General features: G+C 29.9%; 3 protein-coding genes across 4 annotated transcripts; all 3 read left to right on the plus strand.

Moving 5' to 3' along the window:
* The first annotated feature begins 271 nt into the window (after positions 1 to 271).
* LOC102585381 (uncharacterized) lies at positions 272 to 4,008 on the plus strand. 2 transcript variants are annotated; one of them, XM_015309237.1, is made up of 4 exons: positions 272 to 877; positions 1,029 to 1,169; positions 1,242 to 1,491; positions 3,679 to 4,008. In XM_015309237.1, the coding sequence occupies exons 1-4, from the start codon at positions 602 to 604 to the stop codon at positions 3,732 to 3,734; spliced, it is 723 nt and encodes a 240-aa protein (XP_015164723.1). In that variant the 5' UTR covers positions 272 to 601; the 3' UTR covers positions 3,735 to 4,008. The 2 variants fall into 2 exon arrangements, with proteins under 2 accessions (XP_015164723.1, XP_015164724.1); XM_015309238.1 differs by having other exon boundaries at positions 1,281 to 1,491.
* A 5,052-nt stretch (positions 4,009 to 9,060) lies between these two features.
* On the plus strand, positions 9,061 to 9,576 carry LOC107060829 (uncharacterized). The gene has a single exon (XM_015309197.1). The coding sequence runs from the start codon at positions 9,061 to 9,063 to the stop codon at positions 9,574 to 9,576; it is 516 nt and encodes a 171-aa protein (XP_015164683.1).
* Positions 9,577 to 17,907: 8,331 nt separating this feature from the next.
* On the plus strand, positions 17,908 to 18,976 carry LOC102581750 (protein YLS9-like). Its single transcript, XM_006348416.2, has one exon. It carries the CDS (start codon positions 18,080 to 18,082, stop codon positions 18,713 to 18,715), a length of 636 nt encoding a protein of 211 aa, XP_006348478.1. The 5' UTR covers positions 17,908 to 18,079; the 3' UTR covers positions 18,716 to 18,976.
* Positions 18,977 to 19,531: the final 555 nt, after the last annotated feature.

Here is a 19,531-nt window from a genome sequence, read left to right on the forward strand (position 1 = left end):
AAAATTCGATTAGATTTGAATTCACATAGAAGTCAAATTCAAAATTTCTGATTAAGAATACAAGAATACTTAACAGTTACAACTCTACCACAACTCTCGTTCATAACAAAATATTTATTGATAGCAATTCTCGTTGTTAATTTTCTTACTTGATGTTCAATATTTATATTGAAATCCGACTAAATTCGATAACGAAATCACTTTGTGATATGCACTTATATATCCAATATATATAAATTTACATCCATCTTCCCTGAGCTGTCACGTATCAACTTCCAAATAGAGAAGCCAATGCTGCAACTCTTCAGCTCTACAAAGCTCTGAACAAACCCAAAAATGGCAGAAACCTCATACCCCCTACCCCTACCCTACCCCCAAACCCACTATCAATATGCTTCCAGTTATTGGTCAGTTGACCCACCCCCCCAGTCCTCTGGTCACGTGACCCACCCCACCCTTCTCTCTCACACCTTTTAGCAGGCAAAAAAAGAACTGTAACGTCAATTTGAAAAACTTCTCTCTCTTCTCAACTCTCTTTCTCTCTCTAAAAGCTTATAATCTGAGTTTCTGAGTTTGAATTCTTGGTGGGTTTTGAGAAAAAATGGAGTATTCTTCTTCAGAAAATCTGGATGATGGAGAGTTATGGCTACCTTCTGATATTTTTCCAGTAGAAGAAACTGTTTCTTCTACTAATAATAATAAGCTCAGTTCTTCTCTTTGCTGTTGTTACTCTTGTGTTCTTCTTCTTCGTCATCATCATCACAATAATCATAGCTCCATTTTCATGGCTGAACAAGAAGTATCTGCTGCTATTTCACTTCTTCAATACCGTACTCATAATACCCACAGTGTTCCAAAGCCATTTCCCATTACTGAGGTAAATGGGTTTTTCATAGAATCTCTAATTTTTCGTTACATTAGTACTGGCATTTTACTCTGTTTTGTTTTTTTTCTTCGAATTTCGCCATTGTTGCAGAGGTTCAAAGCTTCTTCTTCGTTTTTACTTACTGTTTTTGTCGATATTGCAGCGGCGGTTCAGACCGGCTGAGAGGTGCTGTAGCTGTACGGATTGTTCAATTTCAGAGTATTTTGAACGGAATAGAAGAGGAAGAGAGCTGCTTCTAACCGGTCCACCACCGGTTTATCCACCGGTTCAACTTCAACACCAGGTAGAACCGAAACTTCATTTTTGTCCGGTTATTTCTCGATTTTCAACTTTTTCTCTTACAAAATTGGTATAGGTTGAGAGTTTGATGGAAGCAAGAGCTCTGATTTTACAGAAGGAAGAGCAGAACCGGTTCATCAGAATGCAGAGAAGAAATCCCGGCCTAGACCGGGTCGCCGGAAACCGGGTTTCGCCATTTGTGGGAGGCGGTGGCAGTGGCGGTGGTTTTAATGGTGAAAGTAGTTCTGTGAGAGATTATGGTGGAACTGGTGTCTTCCTCCCTAGAATACCCACCAATATCAACAACAATGGTAGAAAGAGACCAGGCAAGTCAATTAAATAATCGAGCTATGTTGCTTGGATTCTTCAAAAATGTTGACGGAGCTAATTTTGAAGAATCCGATAACGATAAGGCCGTGACAATATTTTTGGAAAGTCCGAGCAACGTTTACATTATACTAATCCTAGTGTTCATTTATTGTTGGTTATCATGATTAATGAGCCGAGAGTCTATCACATCTTCTCCAAACCTCACTTGTGAAAATATATATGTTGTTGTTGTTAGATTACACTACATTCATTGTAGAGATAACAACGGGGCGAGTTTAACTTAATTCGCAAAAATTTCAACATGCTTTGCCTCGCTCTTCATAACATTTTCTCCTATTCTCCATCCGTTTTGCCTCGTTGCCATCCCTAGTTCAATGTGAATATACATGCCCTAGTCTTAGTTTAAAGCTTAACAAGTTGAAGGGCATTGTCATCACATGCAAAATGCATACTCTTTCCCTTTCAATTTGTATGATTAATTTTTGTTTGACTAGACTAGTAATTAAAAAGAACAAAAAAACAAAGCTTTTGTCATGTAAGTTAATATAATATGTATGACATTTGGCAAGAGGGGGTTTGCTCATATAGTAAGCGTTTTTCTACTTTCGACCTTAAAGTTGTGGGCTCGAATCATCAAGTGAACGAAAAGGTGAGAATTTCTTGAGAGTGGTAAATTTTTTTAAATGAAATTTGAAGTTCAACTTGCACGTACTTTGACTAGTTCTCTACGATAGGTATGGTATATAATTCTATCTACCAAATCTTGGATAGATTGTGTGGTATACCTAGTATGAACAAGTATGTCACTAAAAGGGGTAAGAGTGTTGTGCTTAAATGAAGATGGATATTATTTTAACTAGATGGAACTAGTTAGAAACACCAAATCACAAAGTACTTAAAGATGTAAATCTTGAACTAGTGTTGATAGATTATTTTTAGAGAATAAGAATAGATCCTTGTGGTTCAATCCCTTTTTGAACTCTGTGCATAATAAAAGCTTAGTGCATCGAACTGTCCTTTTAAGAATATGGTGTTCTTAGTGATGGTAGAATTCACCATTTTCCTTATTTGGTTTGACAAGAAGTAGAGGAAGGGAGAAACAAATTTTATGATTTATTCTTAGGTGAGTTAGCCGAGGGATTATTGGAAACAGCCTCTGTATCTCTCAAGTAAGAGTAAGATTTACATATATCCTATCCTCTCCTATCCAGACCCCATTTTGTGGGACTACATTGAATATGTTGTTGTTCTTAGCTTAGTTAAGTTGTTATAATTATATCACTCTGTGAACTTTTATCAATTTTTCATGACTTGTTCTTAGTTGGGTGAAATATTTTCTTGTTTCCTCTTTTACCCCTTTTTTTCTGATAGGGCACACATGAAAAAAGTGGTTTTTTGGGAAAAGCAACTGACATCTGACCCTCTCTTATATCTTTTGGTTATATATGGTAGTTCATTCTGAAATTTCCTTTCTCATAGTAAATGTTTGGCAGTTTTGTTTTAAGGGGAGGATTTGTTGCATTCTTTAGGTTAGGCTGCTTACCTCTTGAATGCTAGCCCCCCTACCCCACCCCACCCCACCCTCCAAGCAAAATTAGCCCATGAAAATGTAACTCGTCCAAGTATGGGTTGTTTATGACCCGCTTATTAGCCCATTTAAGCACAAATGGTTTTTGGGCGGGTCAATAGTTCGTCTTTTTATTAACTCATCCCATTTTAACATGTTCAATTTCAATTCAACCTTCTAGTAGCTACTAAGATGTGAGCAAGATTAAGAACTAGGTTATGAGAATTAATGATTGGTAGTTTATTCACAAAAAAGGTTAGTTTGGTGCATGAATCATCCTGCTGTCACTCAGGGTTTGGAGAAGAAGGGTCATTCACCAAAGTAGTGTAATGTAGACACCCTATCCGGAGACAAAAATAATAACCAATTCCACTGCTCGAGCTCGTAACCTATTGAAAACATGTATCCTTACAAGGTTGAGGATAAGGCTTTGCACATACTACTACTCTCAGATTTCACTTGTGGAATTACACTAAATATGTTGTTGTTGTGAACTCGTAACTTATCGATCATACTGAGATAACTTTATTATTGCTCAGATTTCTCATGTATATGTAGTGTTTTTTTGAGAAAATTTTTGTAGGGTCAAATCCTGATTCATTTTTCTGTATGGCAGGTGGTAAAAATAGGCAAGATGTTCAACAAACTAATCAGAGATATCCATGCATATGAGAAATGGCAAAAACCTAAAGAATTGGACCTATTGATATATAGTAATTTGATCTTTAGATATAGTAATTTGGTAGATTTAAATAATTGAACTTAGCATATGGTTGTGTGTGTAATTTTTATCTAATTACCAATTGTCTTTTTGAGGGAAAATGGTGGTGTCTTTTGGCAAAAGGGCCTGTTTTTAAATCTTTCCCTTTTTTGGTGTCTACATATGGCAATTGTAATGTGACTTCTCTTTAAATATGTGTATTATAATAAATGCTTCTAGTTTTGGCCACACATGCCATTTTGTAAATTGTTGTGACCTTTTGGATTTAACTTAATTTTTGGAAAATAATATTTGAGGTTTGGGTTAGTTTTTGAGCAAGTGTATAAAATTGGTGGGAGTTCATTATGAGAAATATACTGTTTGTGGTGAAATACTCATATTAATAATTGCTTTTTAAAGAGCGTGTAAAGTATAAAATGAACAAATAAAAATAAATGAAGAGAGTATTTGATTGTTTGCCTTTTTCAGAAATTGAGTGACCCAATATTTTGAATTGAGTGTGGACAGAGATGAAAAGACTCATCAAGTAGTAGACTTGTCCTAATCCTTGGGTTCTCTAACTATGTTCCATTCTTTATATCGAAGAATTCTTGGAATAACGATAAAATTATTTTTATATGACTTATATAGATTACATGTTTGAGTCGTGAAATTAATATTGTGTCAAGATAGATTGTATATCACATTCCTTTGGGTATGTGGTCTTGTCCTCGATTGACTCTGTGTGAGCATGAGATGTGAAGGGCAATTTTGGAGCAATTGTAGGGTTGTATGTGGTCTTGCCCTCGATCGACTCTGTGTGAGCATGAGATGTGAAGGGCAGTTTTAGAGCAATCGTAGAGTTATCCTATGTAAACGTAAATATTATAAGTTCCAGACATGAAATCAATCACTACATAAATTACTTATATTGTACACCCTTTCAGGATTAAGACCTTTTAGCTTTCTGTCCTATATGAACGCGGTATATTTTATGTATTAGGTTATTCCTTTTAAATGTGTATCTATGCTTGTTATCTGGCGTGTCCAAAAACAAATCACCCTTATATCTATTACGGATAAGATGCATTTAACTCAAAGAAGTGTAAACCATAAGACAAATATCAATTACAAATCTGTCCAAAAAATAAATCACCTTTAATATATATGTTACACATATTTGGAAAAAAATGTAAACTATAATACAAAATATAAGTTACAAATGGAATTAGGATAAATGTTTAACAGACGTGTCCAACAAAACAACCACCTGCATCGGTCGGTTCGGTTCGGTTTTATGAATTATCGGTTCGGTTTTTCGGTTCTTAAATATGCTAAATCAATAACAAATCAATAAGATAAATTTTTATTGGTTTTGGTCCTTAACGGTTCGGTTTTCAGTTTAACCAATAAGAATATGCTTATAAAACAAATATAAGACTTCTCTAATAAATTTGACACGACAAGACAATAATGCAACTTTACAAAAGCTCATAAAATAGAAATAATAATAACAAACATGAAAAAAACTATACATGTGTAACACAGAGAAATAAAGAGGAATATAATTCTTACTTTAGGTTTTGACGATTTGTATAATGTAAAGTTGTGAACTCAAAGTTACAGCAAAATATGAATTGATGGCTAAATGACAAAGACATAACTATTAAGATATTGAGATTAATATTTATTAATATGTATGTATATGTAAAAGTATTAAATTACTATAGTCTTAACTCTTAATGGGTTATCGATTTACCCAATAACTCAATATTGAAAACCAATACCGAATCGATAACCTGATAATTTTTTTTTATAAAACCATTAAGAAACCGTTAACCCAATAACCCAATAACCCAATAGCAATAAATCAATAACACTTTTTTTTATTCGATCTATCGATCGGTTCGATTTTTCTCACCCTTACTCTTCATAGATAAGATGTTTTTAACTCAAAAAAGTGTTAGTCATAACTCATAAGATATACATCAGTTACAAATGATTAGAATACACATTTAATAGACGTATTAAAAAACAAATCACTTACATTATAGATAAGATTCTTTTAACTCGATAAACGTAAACCATAAGATAAAATATTAGTTACAAATGGTTGATATCCAAGCCCTTCCCCTCCAATTCTTGCGTTAAACTCCACATTTTTTTTGTGTGTTTAAATCCTCTTTTATCTATTACACATTCAATCCCATCAACAATAATTAACCTCTTCTCCACTTCAAAAAAACAAAAAAAAAAAATCACAATCTTTTCACTATCATTTTCAATATTTTTTCTTCTACTTCTCCATTATTTTTTTTCCATATATTTATCTATCCTTCTCCCTATTTTTTTTAGTAAAAAGGGTGAGAGGGAAAACAAAAATATAATTTGAAAAAAAAATAAAGTTGTTATAATCATGGATTTCTCAAAAGATATTGAAAGACAAAAATCAGTTATGGGGTACCCGTCAATGACTAGACACAACCAATATATTTCTCATCAACAAACAATTCCTTCATCATATAACAATTCTAGTTTTATTATGCCTAGTAATTACAATAATTACCCTAATAATAATAATAATTCATATAGTGTGAATTATTCCCAAAAGTATTTACCATTGCAAGATCAAATTGGTAATAATATCAACACTAATTCAACGTCGTTCGGTCGTTATGTAACGACCATGATGTTGATATTGATTATGTCGATGATCATGTTCAGTATAGTCATCTGGATGCTATTCGGAAAGGAAAAGCCTCAATTTCAAATCATGTCATTACAAGTTCCTACAGGACTCATGATCACAAGTACCTCAATGTTAGGTAATTGGCAAGTCAACGTATCGATGAAAAATCCAAATAATGAGCTAGATATAAAAGTGAATCAAGGGAAGGTTGGGATTTTCTATGAGACAAATCTATTGGCGGAGAATATTATTGATCCTTTTAATTTGGGGGAAAAGCGTTCCACTTTCTTGTTTTCCAATTTGACAACGTTACCTGGTACCTTCCTTGAAAATGGGATTTTGTTAGAAGCTAATGGATCAAGAAATGATTCCGGGGTTTTGAAATTTGCGGTACAAATTAATATGGGGTATGAATATTCTTCCAAGACAGAGTCAAAAAGAGAGAGGATTAGGGTTTATTGCAATGATTTGAAAGTTCAATTTGGGCATGGGTCTAAAGATAAAGGGGAGTTGATAAAAGATGAGAGTGTAGATTGTATCGGAACCACAATATGAAGTTTATGAGTTTTTACAATGATGTTAAAATGATTCGTTGTTGCCCTTTTACTAGATTAGAATTTTTCTTTTATCTTTGTACAGTTTCTTTTTTATTTTCTTTCCTTGGGAATAGGAAACAGTGTAAATTTACAATAGTATATGAAGACATTTACTTTAAATTGTATTTTGCAAGTTCTTGATTTTTCTACTAAATTTTTTATTTACTTTGTTTTTCACTTTTCTTGAATTTGGGTAAAATTAATTTCGATGCGCTGACATAGGAGAATAAAGATTATACTGAGCGTCAAAACTTGTAAACAATGAATTTTTTATTTTACATGTTCAAGATATACCAAAATTAAAAGTGTCAAATTACTCAAATTTAATTAATGAAAATATGACTCGCCTAACCCAAACTTGGGCTGGTTGGATTGGTCATATGTTCATTGATGGATCATTTTGGACATAACCTAAATTAATCAATCTAAAAGTTTGAGCTAAAACCCTTGGCGATGAGCAAAATCTCCCGAAAGAGATGAAAACAAATATCTGATATACACATATGGCATACATATAACATATATTTTTAGGTGTTGATTCCTCACAGTTGACCTATACATATAGTTTGAAAACACAAACTTTGAATTCAATTAGTTACACATACAACTGATGTCTTCACATACATCGAACTTCTACTTTGAAAATTAAACACGTACATATCTATAGAGTTTAAAATCAGACACCATATTCACGCGACTTCATCTAGAACAAGATATTGTATACGCACGAATATAGTGTATTTTGCTATATTTTGAATGGAAAACAATGAGCTATATATTACCAAAATGAACACTAAATAGTGCTATTTATGAATCTTCTCTTATGTAAGTGAGAGCTAAGGTCTATAAAGGCTAATGGGCCTTTGGCCTCACATGAATGGGCTCATTTGATAGAAGATCAACCAAATGGACTACAGTCTAAGGTCCAACTAGGCTTCTATTTTAAAGGCTTGTTTGATTGGGAATAAGTAATTTCGGGATTAGTTATCCCAGAATTGTCATCCCATCTCAATGAGAGGTAAAATAAAGTTATAATCTCGGAATAACGAATCATGGAATAACATGATATAATCTCAACCAAGCATGAAATAAATTCATCCTAAAAATTAATTTCGAAATTAGTTATCCATTATTCTTCCTCCCAAATGAGCTCTAAGTCATTTAGTTGGATCTAAATAATCATCACAAATTATATTTATTTGGACCAAAATTAAGTGAAATAACATTTAAATGCTAACAATTTCCAACTTATTTGCCCAAACATAGAAGTCGGATCTAGAATATAACATATGAACTTAATAAATCTTAACTTGAGGCCATTTTGGGAACTTCCAATCTCTATAACAACTCCTTTTCTAGTACCATTTTTAAAAAAAATGTATATTATTCTATCATAATAATTATCTATTTATCAATAACAAAATGCGTCACTTGGCGTAAATCTTAGTCCACACATGTCAACAAATTATAAACCATCAAGTTATACTTCGATCCGATGTAAACGCTTACTTAAATATTTTGAACTATCAATTTTTTTTCTAGTACAATTTTGATTAGAATAATTTTAGTTTCACTTTCATGTGAGTTTCTTTCTATCTTTTTTTCCCCTTTCTTAATCCCCTATATTCTTCTCTAATTTTTCTTCATAGAATAGATTTAGAAGAATTCATAGGGGATTTAGAATTTTATTTAATTAAAATGGGAAAGGAAGAAGAAAAACCAGTTTTGGGATATCAAAAATCAGAATATTCTTACCAAACAAATCCTCAATTTTACCAATCAGACCCTCAATTTCATCAAATGCATCACCCCGCCTATATCGAGCCTGGTCCGGGTTACCCTAATAACCCGTCCATACAACAACCTTATCAATATTACGAATATAATTACCCTGCAAGGCCACTACCTTATGTGTCCCCTGACATAGATCAGGGGTTCTCATTTGGCAGAGTCATGCTCTGCCTAATGCTTTTTTTATTTTTATTTGCAATGATTATAAGCATGTTCACTATGATGGTGTTCATGACAATAAAACCTACATTCTATTTGGAATCGTTCGAGGTTCGCTCGTTTGATTTATCAGGCAATGGCGGATCTGGGACAACGTTGAAGGCTAATTGGGAGACGAAAGTATTAATTAAAAATACGAACACTAGGTCATCAGTACTTGTGAATCAAGTTGAAACATCCTTGGTGTATAGGTATGTTGCACTAGACGTATCTTACGTCGATCATGTCGAGATTCAGAAGGATAGTAACGTCCAGATACTGGACGCGTTCTCTTTCCCTAGCTCGAAACTAACGTTTAACACGGATTCTGTGGTGAAAGAAATGGCTAAAGATAGACAAAGAGGGCAAATTATGTTTGATTTGAAACTTGAGGTACAACTTATGGTTAAGTCTAATGTTTTTCATAAATCAGAGAAAATGCGTTTGTTTTGTGAAAGAATTACATTAGATTTTAAGAATAGTACTTCTAATATTCCAACATGGAATGGTAATAAACATGAATGTGTATCAGGTTTATGATTTTTTATGTAATTATAATGTAAGAAAATAAAGTTTATAAAATTTTGATGTATACAAATTAGAACATAGGTAAAATTGAGTTGATTTTAGGATGTTTTATTATGTTATGTTTTCTTGTACAAACCATTAATTTATGATGAAATGTTGTGTTTGTGTTATCTTTTTATTGTTTCATAAGTTATTGCTATGTTAGATGTAGTATTATGCTATACTTGATCAGTCGAACGTCTATCGAAAATGATAGATGTTTTATTATGTTATGTTTTTTTGTACAAACCATTAATTCATGATCAAATGTTGTGTTTGTGTTATCTTTTTTTTGTTTGATAATTAAGTTGCTGCTATGTTGGATATTGTGATAGTATGCTATACTTGATAAGTCGAATGTCTATCGGAAACTGTCTTTTTACCTTTATAAGATATGAGTAAGAATGCATATACATCATCTTTTATATTTTGACAAGTACGTATTTCATATTTTTTTAAGTTCAATAACAGTTCAAACAATGATTCTTAAAATTTGCTTGTACCTTTTAAATTAAAATGTTTCCTACCCCTAAAGTGCTTGCTCCACAATTGATTTGATAAATCATTCACTTTATTTTAAAAAATTATTTAACATTACTTTAATTACTATCTTTTTTATAATGCATCCTTCATTTGTCACTATATATAGTAACACTCACCTTAATGACTTCATTTGTCAATTTTTGAGTAGGGTCTTTTTTTTGTTTGCTTCTTTTATTTTAATTTCTTTTATTCTAAATTGTATGCAAATTGCTAATAAAAATTTGATCTTCTTTTTCTCCCCACTTTTCATTTGGACTTTTCTCATTGATGGAATTTTCCCACTGACTAAATTTTTCTATTTTTATTGAAGATCAACTTTAAGTCCCAATCTAATGACATCTTTTTTCTTTTCTAGGAAAAGAAAATAATTGTGAAAACATTATAGAATTGGGGAAAAGATGTTATAAAAGAGGGAGGAAAAAAAAGGGTTGTTCACCAAAAGATATTATCGGGACGAATCTGATTTTCTTCACCTCTTATATTCGAGCTTTGAAAATAAAATGAAATTTTAAATTGGAAAATCAATACCTTTTCTTATAATGGATTTTACGCAATGCAAAATTCAAATTTAAGGATATTTGAAAATGAATATCGAGTACCGAATAAAATATTATTATTTTTTTAAAAGGGAAGTGTGACAATGTGATCAAACTTGAAATGATTTTTTCTTAAATTCTATATAGTAATTTGGAATTATTGGAGAGTTCAAACTTCAAAGAAGATGTTGTGGGGCCTTTTTGGCAGAACAAATAACTGATTTTTTGTAGGAATAAAAAATGTGTCATGACTCAAAAAAAAAAGATATTTTTACTTTTTGGATCTAAATATTGGATGATATATACTCTATATAGGATAGACTGTGAAGTCTGAGTAATTTGAATTTATTTTAGAAAATTTCAATTTTGGAGGTAAAACAAAATAAATTTTCTATCTAAAATTAGTGTTCAACTTGAAATTTTCATAAAAATTATTGTTGAGTGTGACGAATTTCTTCGAAAGTAACATATATTTTTTGATGAATTTAATATGAGTACAATATTATTTTAATATGATCCGAATAATATAGGCTTAGACAATATCCTTTGATTCTTGTGCTCTTTACTATGCATAATTTTAAGGGGAAAATGTCTGAAATATATCTGAACTTTGACTGAAATTGTTGTAACAATACCGAACTTTGGAAAGGACCTTTTGCTCCTGTACTATTTAATAGTGTATTTTAAAGGTATATATGTGCCCACGTGGACATCATAAATATTGCATCATTATAAATAGTAATAGTAATGTGTCCACGTGGCACATATATACCTTTAAAATACACTATTAAATAGTACAGGAGCAAAAGGTCCTTTCCAAAGTTCGGTATTGTTACAACAATTTCAGTCAAAGTTCAGATATATTTCAGACATTTTCCCCTTAAAATTATGCATAGTAAAGAGCACAAGAATCAAAGGATATTGTCTAAGCCTATATTATTCGGATCATATTAAAATAATATTGTACTCATATTAAATTCATCAAAAAATATATGTTACTTTCGAAGAAATTCGTCACACTCAACAATAATTTTTATGAAAATTTCAAGTTGAACACTAATTTTAGATAGAAAATTTATTTTGTTTTACCTCCAAAATTGAAATTTTCTAAAATAAATTCAAATTACTCAGACTTCACAGTCTATCCTATATAGAGTATATATCATCCAATATTTAGATCCAAAAAGTAAAAATATCTTTTTTTTTTGAGTCATGACACATTTTTTATTCCTACAAAAAATCAGTTATTTGTTCTGCCAAAAAGGCCCCACAACATCTTCTTTGAAGTTTGAACTCTCCAATAATTCCAAATTACTATATAGAATTTAAGAAAAAATCATTTCAAGTTTGATCACATCCTGCACTATTTAATAGTGTATTTTAAAGGTATATATGTGCCCACGTGGACATCATAAATATTGCATCATTATAAATAGTAATAGTAATGTGTCCACGTGGCACATATATACCTTTAAAATACACTATTAAATAGTGCAGGGGTAAAATGTCCTTCATAAAGTTTGGTATCGTAACAACAATTTCGACCAAAGTTGGAGTATTTTTCAGACCATTTTCCCCTAATTTTAACATGATTTAACAGATATGTTTCCTGAAATTTTTAATTATTAATCTCAATAATTATTTTTAAGTGATTCGATAGTATTAATTTTTTTTTTATTAACACTATGTATTCATTTTAATCAGCCAACCACAATATTCCACCTACTAAAATACAGGAGCATCCAGAAGCCTTTTGTTCAAGGGTCATTCTCATGAATTAATTAACTTAATTTTGTAAATTGAGAAATCTATTTTTTATATACATTTATGGATCAAATGTTTATTTTGAGATTTTTTTTCTCTCCATTAGACCTACTTTTCTGTATCTTTCTTAAGCCAATAATTGTTTTCTAACGTTTAGTAACATTTTCAATTTCACAAGTTTTACCATAAAAGCCTTTTTCATTATTTTAACAATATAATTTTGACTTCTTGCGCTATAACATAAAAAAAGAGAGAAGAATTCAAGAAAGAAAAATTGTTTTACTGATTCGAGATGAATATTTGTTATCGATGGAGAAAAAAATAACCATAAATCCCAAATGATCAACGAACTATTGATTTCTTCTTCGATAAGTTTTAAAAGGGAGCAGAAATATCGTAATAAATTTGACTCATCAAATCAATTAATACGTGTACAAATACATAAAAAAGAATTATTTTTTAGAATCTATAAATTTAAAATTCTTTTATCAGCCTCTTAAACCTATATATTCTATTGAATCTATTTAATAATCACCATTTTGGGAACATAAATTCCCAACTCCACATTTTTATTCTTTTGAATTTTTCTACAATATGGTCTACAAAAATGAAGTTGAAAGGAAAGTGCAATAACAATACGTCAAACCGACAATACTTTTAATTAATTAATTCATATGTGAGAGTCAAATATTTTTAAGCAAACAATTGTTGACTTCTTTAAGTCTTTGGGGTACTGTTTTGGGGACGGCTAATTGGAAAATCCAAACATAGAATACTCACAAAATTTCGATATTCGTATTAGAGTTCGATTTCATTTAGATAAAAGAGTCATAGGTTCATTATGAAGTAGTGCTCCCACGAGGATTGAGGTTAAAAGTAAATGAACCTCAACTATCCCAACATAATTCATGATGATTACTTATAAAATATCATTTTTATGGATTACAAATTCATTTCATAAAAAAAAAAAAATACAAATTAGCTATGGGTTATTTTTATGGCTAAAAAAAAGATTTTTTAACATATATAAATTGGTCGAGTGCAAAATATTTATTTTTTCGAACTGATGTATGATTGATTATACACTTATTATACATAAATTATACTATATATAATAAGTCTTTGATCTTTTTTTACCCAACCCTATTGAAAAAGAAAAGATCTACGAGCTAGACATCCATCATGGTCGAGCTATTTTTAATTTAAGCAGTTAGACAAATAAATATACAAACTATTTATTAGCTTAGTTCTTCTGAAAAATTCGCTACTAATTCTATTTATAATGAATTATGAAAAAATAAATGTATATATCTAAACTATTTTGGCAATAAATTAGCTCTGATTATTTTTACAATCTATTTTCTTTTTTTAGTATTTGGTTATTTAATACACATTAAGATATAGCTTACATTAGAGAGATACTAGAGGAAAATCAAAGATTAGGTAAAAGGTCGGTAAATGAATATCATGACAAAGAAAATGATATTATTATTTAATTGACCATTTTAGAGTGGTTGATTGCATGAAAAAAATATTCATCTTATCACAATTATGATATATATTAATATAATATATATAAACAATAACATACCAATTTGATTCTTCCTTCTTTTAGTCTTCTCTTTTATTTTCTTTCTTACTACTTATATTTTAATGTATATGATATAGTTTAATTAAACGTAAGATTAAAAAAAAAATCTTAAAAATATTATAATATGGTCACTCCTAGAGTTTCAAATGCAACAAGTAAAACTCCATGACAACATTAATATTGAAGTTATTGATGTAACAAAAGTCATCATACGATTTCATTTTTGAAAATTAGTTACTATCTTAAAGTTTCAAATTCAACAAGTAAAACTTTAAAACACTATCTTATTTTTTATTTTATTTTTAAAATTGAAATTTTAGGATAGTAATTATGTTTTAATTATACAAATTGAAAGTGACTTTTTATTAATTTTTTCATATTATTAACACTACTCCGCTCCTCCACAAATTTCATTATCATCATAGTTGAGATGTTAACATCTCCACTCAATAACATATTGGACTTTTCTTCATGCTAAAATAAAAAATAAAAAATATGTACAATATTTAATTATAAATTTAATTATTATTATTATTATTATAAGAATTTATAAATTTGTGATACTTCCATCTGTCATATTTATATTAGACCTCATTGTTGAAAATGATAAAACAACTTTGTAACGTCAATTTAACTAGAATTTTCTCTTATGTTAGGAAGATTTAATAGATTATATATAATTCAAAATAATAATAACTTACTTTAATATGCATGGTATAATTTAAAATTATTTTTAGTTAAAACTTTTGAAACCAAATTTTAAATGCAAAAAATCTTAATAAGAGATTCTTCCTCTTTTAACGACTATAATACGTTCCAATTTTAAATAAGTTGTGTGACATGATGGCATCCTAATTTAAAATAAGAGTCGGAATCAATAAAATATAGAAGAAATGTTGCGCATATAAATAAGTCTTATACTTTAGTGATGTGTTTCAAATTCGTATGAGTCTATATTTAGAACAGAAACATCATTAACGGGTTGGTTTAATACAAATCGTATCAAAATCACTTTTATGTCAACCTTGTTGATGATAGATCAGAGTTCAACTGAATTAAGATAAAAAAAAATTAAAAATAGAAAAAATCTCTAAATTATACTAATCTAAATTCAGAACGAACAATATCACTAACGTATCATAATGGAAAAAAAGTAAAAATAAAGAAGAAGAATACAATTAATAGTCGTCGGTGGGTGAGCTGGATGAACTTTTTTCCCCTATTATTTGGCCACCCAACACTTGTCATTTACTGCTTTTTTTATATTAATTAATTAAAACATTTGTTACTAATCATTTTTGAGAAAATGATCAAAATGGTCCTTGATGTATTGATGTTGCTTTATTTTGGTCCTCAATATATTCTAGGTGATTGAAATAGTCCTTCATATATGACAAAATGTGTTCAATTTAGTCTTTTACCCTAAATTTAACATTTTCAAAATCGTTAAATATAACGGTGGGGCCCACCATTATATTTAACAGTTTTTGGGGGTAAAATGTTAAGTTTAGGGTAAAAGACTAAAATTGAACACATTTTGTCATACATGACCACCGTTATATTTAACGATTCTGAAAATGTTAAATTTAGGGTAAAAGACTAAAATTGAACACATTTTGTCATACATGACCACCGTTATATTTAACGATTCTGAAAATGTTAAATTTAGGGTAAAAGACTAAAATTGAACACATTTTGTCATACATGAAGGACTATTTCAATCACCTAGAATATATTGAGGACCAAAATAAAGCAACATCAATACATCAAGGACCATTTTGATCATTTTCTCAATCATTTTTCATAAAATAACAAAAAAAAATGAAAGTAAAAGTTAAAAAGAATCACTACACATGCATGCCTATGCCTTTTTTTTTAAAGAAAAATCTTTGAGAAAAGTGCTCAACTAATTTTAGGTAATTATGTATATAAATATTAATTGAAGGGAAGCTTCTGAACGATTTTATTAATGTAGTTCAAAATATGAAAACATAAATACACCAAGAACTCAAGTGAATTCATCATATATATATTATATATAAACCATAGATTTAAACGGTAAAAACAATCAATAATATTTATATTAGAATAGAAATAGGTTGTCCACGTCATATCATTTGAGATATCACCTTTTTTTTGGGTGGGGCTGGGACTGGGGGGTGGGGGTAACTTACTAGTTGGATTAAAGATTTATAAAGTCCAAGCATATAATCTTTAATTTGAGGGAATATGTTCCCTGCTTTTCTAAGTAAAAAGATGACATAAAGTAACAAATCCATTTTTTGAGGATTAGAATGAGAATTTATATAACAAAAACAATAGATAATAGATAAATATAAATGAATTTCAAAAGTTGTAGTGTACATGCGTAAATAATTTGTTTTTTTTTTTTTTAAAAAAAACAAAATGATTTTTCATTAATATCTTTCAAAAAATTGTAGTATACATGTTTATTTTTTTTTTAAAAATAATAATTATTCATTAATATCGAATTTAGCAAATGGAGGTGGAGTCAAAATGGTGCAATATTAATCAGAAAACTCAGATTCGAGCCACCTGAATGGAGTGAAATCAGAAGGGTGCAATATATTAGGGTTTATCAAATTTCCTTTTGTCGGTATATATCGCGTATACTATTTTTTTAAAAAAATTCTTCGTGTGTTTACCTGAGAATGAAATCATCTTTAATAGAGTCATAAGGAGAAAATTACACCCAAAGTAAAAAAATTCGTCATGAATACAAATTAATCAAATCTCAAAATAAAAATATCGCAAATCAAAACTTTAAAAATTCTGAAAATGTTCTTTTTTTGTTTTATATATATGAAAAGTATATAACCTCTGATTAGATCTCCTATGATGGTGCATCATATTTAGTGCAAAAGTTTAAATTCATTTTGTACAAACCCTAGATTAATTTGTTTTTAATTACCATTGACCAAATTAAACAAATTGGCCTATCTATATAATATTATTCCCGCATAATACGTCTCTTGGATCCCAAAACAAAATTACTTATCATATCATAATGTTCAAATTTCGAGAATTAAATAAGTTATTTTTTTATAATAATATCTTTTAAATTATTAATTATTATAATTTCTATCTATCAATAATTTTTAATTTCAAACACCAAGCCGACAAGTTAATAGTAATTAAATAAAAGATAATTCACACAACTTTTTTCATAATAAGTAATTCTCACAACTTTATGTAAATTCGATAAAGCAATTAATTCTCGAAATTGCTTAAAGCTTCATTTGACTCTTGGAACTAAATTAATATATATAGTCAACCCAAAATGATACACAAAAAATACATTTCATATATACTTGGAGTTTTAACTTATATATTTTATCGTCTCAATTTATGTGATATTATTTTAATTTTGGAAATTAAATATTTTGGTGTTGTAAGGTACGAGAAATTAGAGATAATAATTCAAAATAAATGTAGAATTTTTGTTTTATAATGTGTTTGGTTAGACGTATTAATTAGTTTCAAGATTACTATAATTAAAATTTATATATTTAAAAATTACGTAAAAAGAAATACTATAAATCACAACAATTTAAAATATTCAAAAAGCACATAAAAATTTGCAATAAAAAAAAAACTCGTCCTACAAAATTCAAAAAATGTTACATAAATTGTGCCTATATATAACCTTATCCATATCTATAGCTAATAACTCGCCTTATTTCAAGATTATATTCATCACACTATACATTAAATGAACGTGGCAGATTGAGCATCTATTTTTCATATATCATTTAATTGTAATGTATTATATGTATACATGTGGGCCCCATGCTTTGATAAGAAAGTGGGAGGAATTTGACATATTAGTACCCCCTTTACCAATGCTAGCTACAACACACTTTCTACAACTCAAGTGGCATAAAATAAAACTACTTTACTCACCTCTCTCTATCTATATAGTCAATCAATTCCCATCTCCCCTCCCTTTTCATTTCTCCAACACAAACCACTCTCAACAACCTTTCCTCCTCCCTCCACCATCACAACTATCACCACCGACATGTCGGATAAAAAGTGTAGCCACCACAAGAGCAAGAAGAAGAAGCTAATTCGACGTTGTTGTGCTGGATTCCTTATCTTCCTCTTCTTAGCTCTTCTCACTATCCTCATAGTATGGGCTATACTTCAGCCTAAAAAACCTCGTTTCATCCTCCAAGACACAACTATCTTCACCTTCAACGTGTCCGCCCCGAACATCTTCTCAACCTCTATCCAAACCACTATATACGCACGTAACCCTAATAGCAAAATCGGAATTTATTATGATAACATGGATATATACGCTATGTATCATAATCAACAAATCACGTATTACACTCAAATACCCCCGGTGTATCAAGGCCATAAGGACGTTAACATATGGTCCCCATTTGTTTACGGGAATAACATCCCGATCGCCCCGTATAACGGGCCGGGCCTGTCAGAAGATCAACAAAACGGGGGAGTTTGGTTGGATTTTAAGATTGATGGGCGGGTAAAGTGGAAAGTGGGGTCCGTAACAACGGGCCATTACCATTTACATGTCACGTGCTCTGCGTACGTGCCACTTGGTGATCGGCCCGGTTACGGAGGGATTATGGTTGGAAATAACGCCATTAAGTACCAGCTGGCCCGGGATTGCTCCGTCAGTGTTTGAAGTAACGGCCGTCAAGTTTGTTTTGAATTCTCTCTTCTTATTTAAAAATCTATTTTTACTTCTTTTTTCTTAATAAATGTTTTGTTCCTTTATAGTTGATGAAATTGTATATTTTGCTAAAAAAATAAAAATTAAAAATGGAGGATAAATCGGATATATAGGGGAATCCATAATCTTGTTACAAGTTGTAATTTAATTACTATAATATTATATATTATATTATTGTTTTGTTTCTAGAACAATAATATATATTCAGTGTGATCTGAGGAGTATATTGGGTACGTAAATTTAATTTCTATTTTTATAAAATAGAAATATTATTTTCGATAGATACTCAATTTAAAATAAAGTATTATCCGAAGTGCGGAATCATTGAAACTATATTTTTGTTTTCTTTGTGTTAAGAAAAAAGAGTGAAACAATTATTGTTGTGTTGTGTTATACAAGCTGTCAGTATCTTTGATTTTTAGTATTTTTAATATTATAAATGTTTTTAATTTGATATTTTAAGAAATGGCTTACTTGATGTTTACTCTTCTCTACTTTTGTTCAAATTTATGTGATTCACTTTTTCATGGTAAGAGTTTCATTTTACGTTTAATAAAATGATGTAGACCATAAATTTCATAAAAAATGATAATATTCTTTTTGTTAGATTTCATATTCAGTTAAATGGTGATACATAAATTAAAATGAAAACAATATTTTAAACCATAAAGAATAGCATTAATTAAAATTGAAAAAGTGTTTGGTCCATAGGAACTTATGAGCTGTATATTCGTTAAGTCTATATGAATTGGGGGGGGGGGGGTTTTT

Source organism: Solanum tuberosum, unplaced genomic scaffold (genome assembly GCF_000226075.1).
Source record: "Solanum tuberosum cultivar DM 1-3 516 R44 unplaced genomic scaffold, SolTub_3.0 scf00098, whole genome shotgun sequence".
In the NCBI taxonomy this organism is placed as follows: domain Eukaryota; kingdom Viridiplantae; phylum Streptophyta; class Magnoliopsida; order Solanales; family Solanaceae; genus Solanum; species Solanum tuberosum.

Excerpts from the sequence above, each read along its gene's own strand:
- LOC102585381 (XM_015309237.1), top strand. The coding sequence starts at position 602 with ATGGAGTATTCTTCTTCAGAAAATCTGGATGATGGAGAGTTATGGCTA. Across the intron at positions 1,170-1,241 it reads CGGTTCAACTTCAACACCAG|GTTGAGAGTTTGATGGAAGC; the intron begins GTAGAACCGAAA and ends AAATTGGTATAG. Across the intron at positions 1,492-3,678 it reads CAATGGTAGAAAGAGACCAG|GTGGTAAAAATAGGCAAGAT; the intron begins GCAAGTCAATTA and ends TCTGTATGGCAG.
- LOC107060829 (XM_015309197.1), top strand. The coding sequence starts at position 9,061 with ATGGTGTTCATGACAATAAAACCTACATTCTATTTGGAATCGTTCGAG.
- LOC102581750 (XM_006348416.2), top strand. The coding sequence starts at position 18,080 with ATGTCGGATAAAAAGTGTAGCCACCACAAGAGCAAGAAGAAGAAGCTA.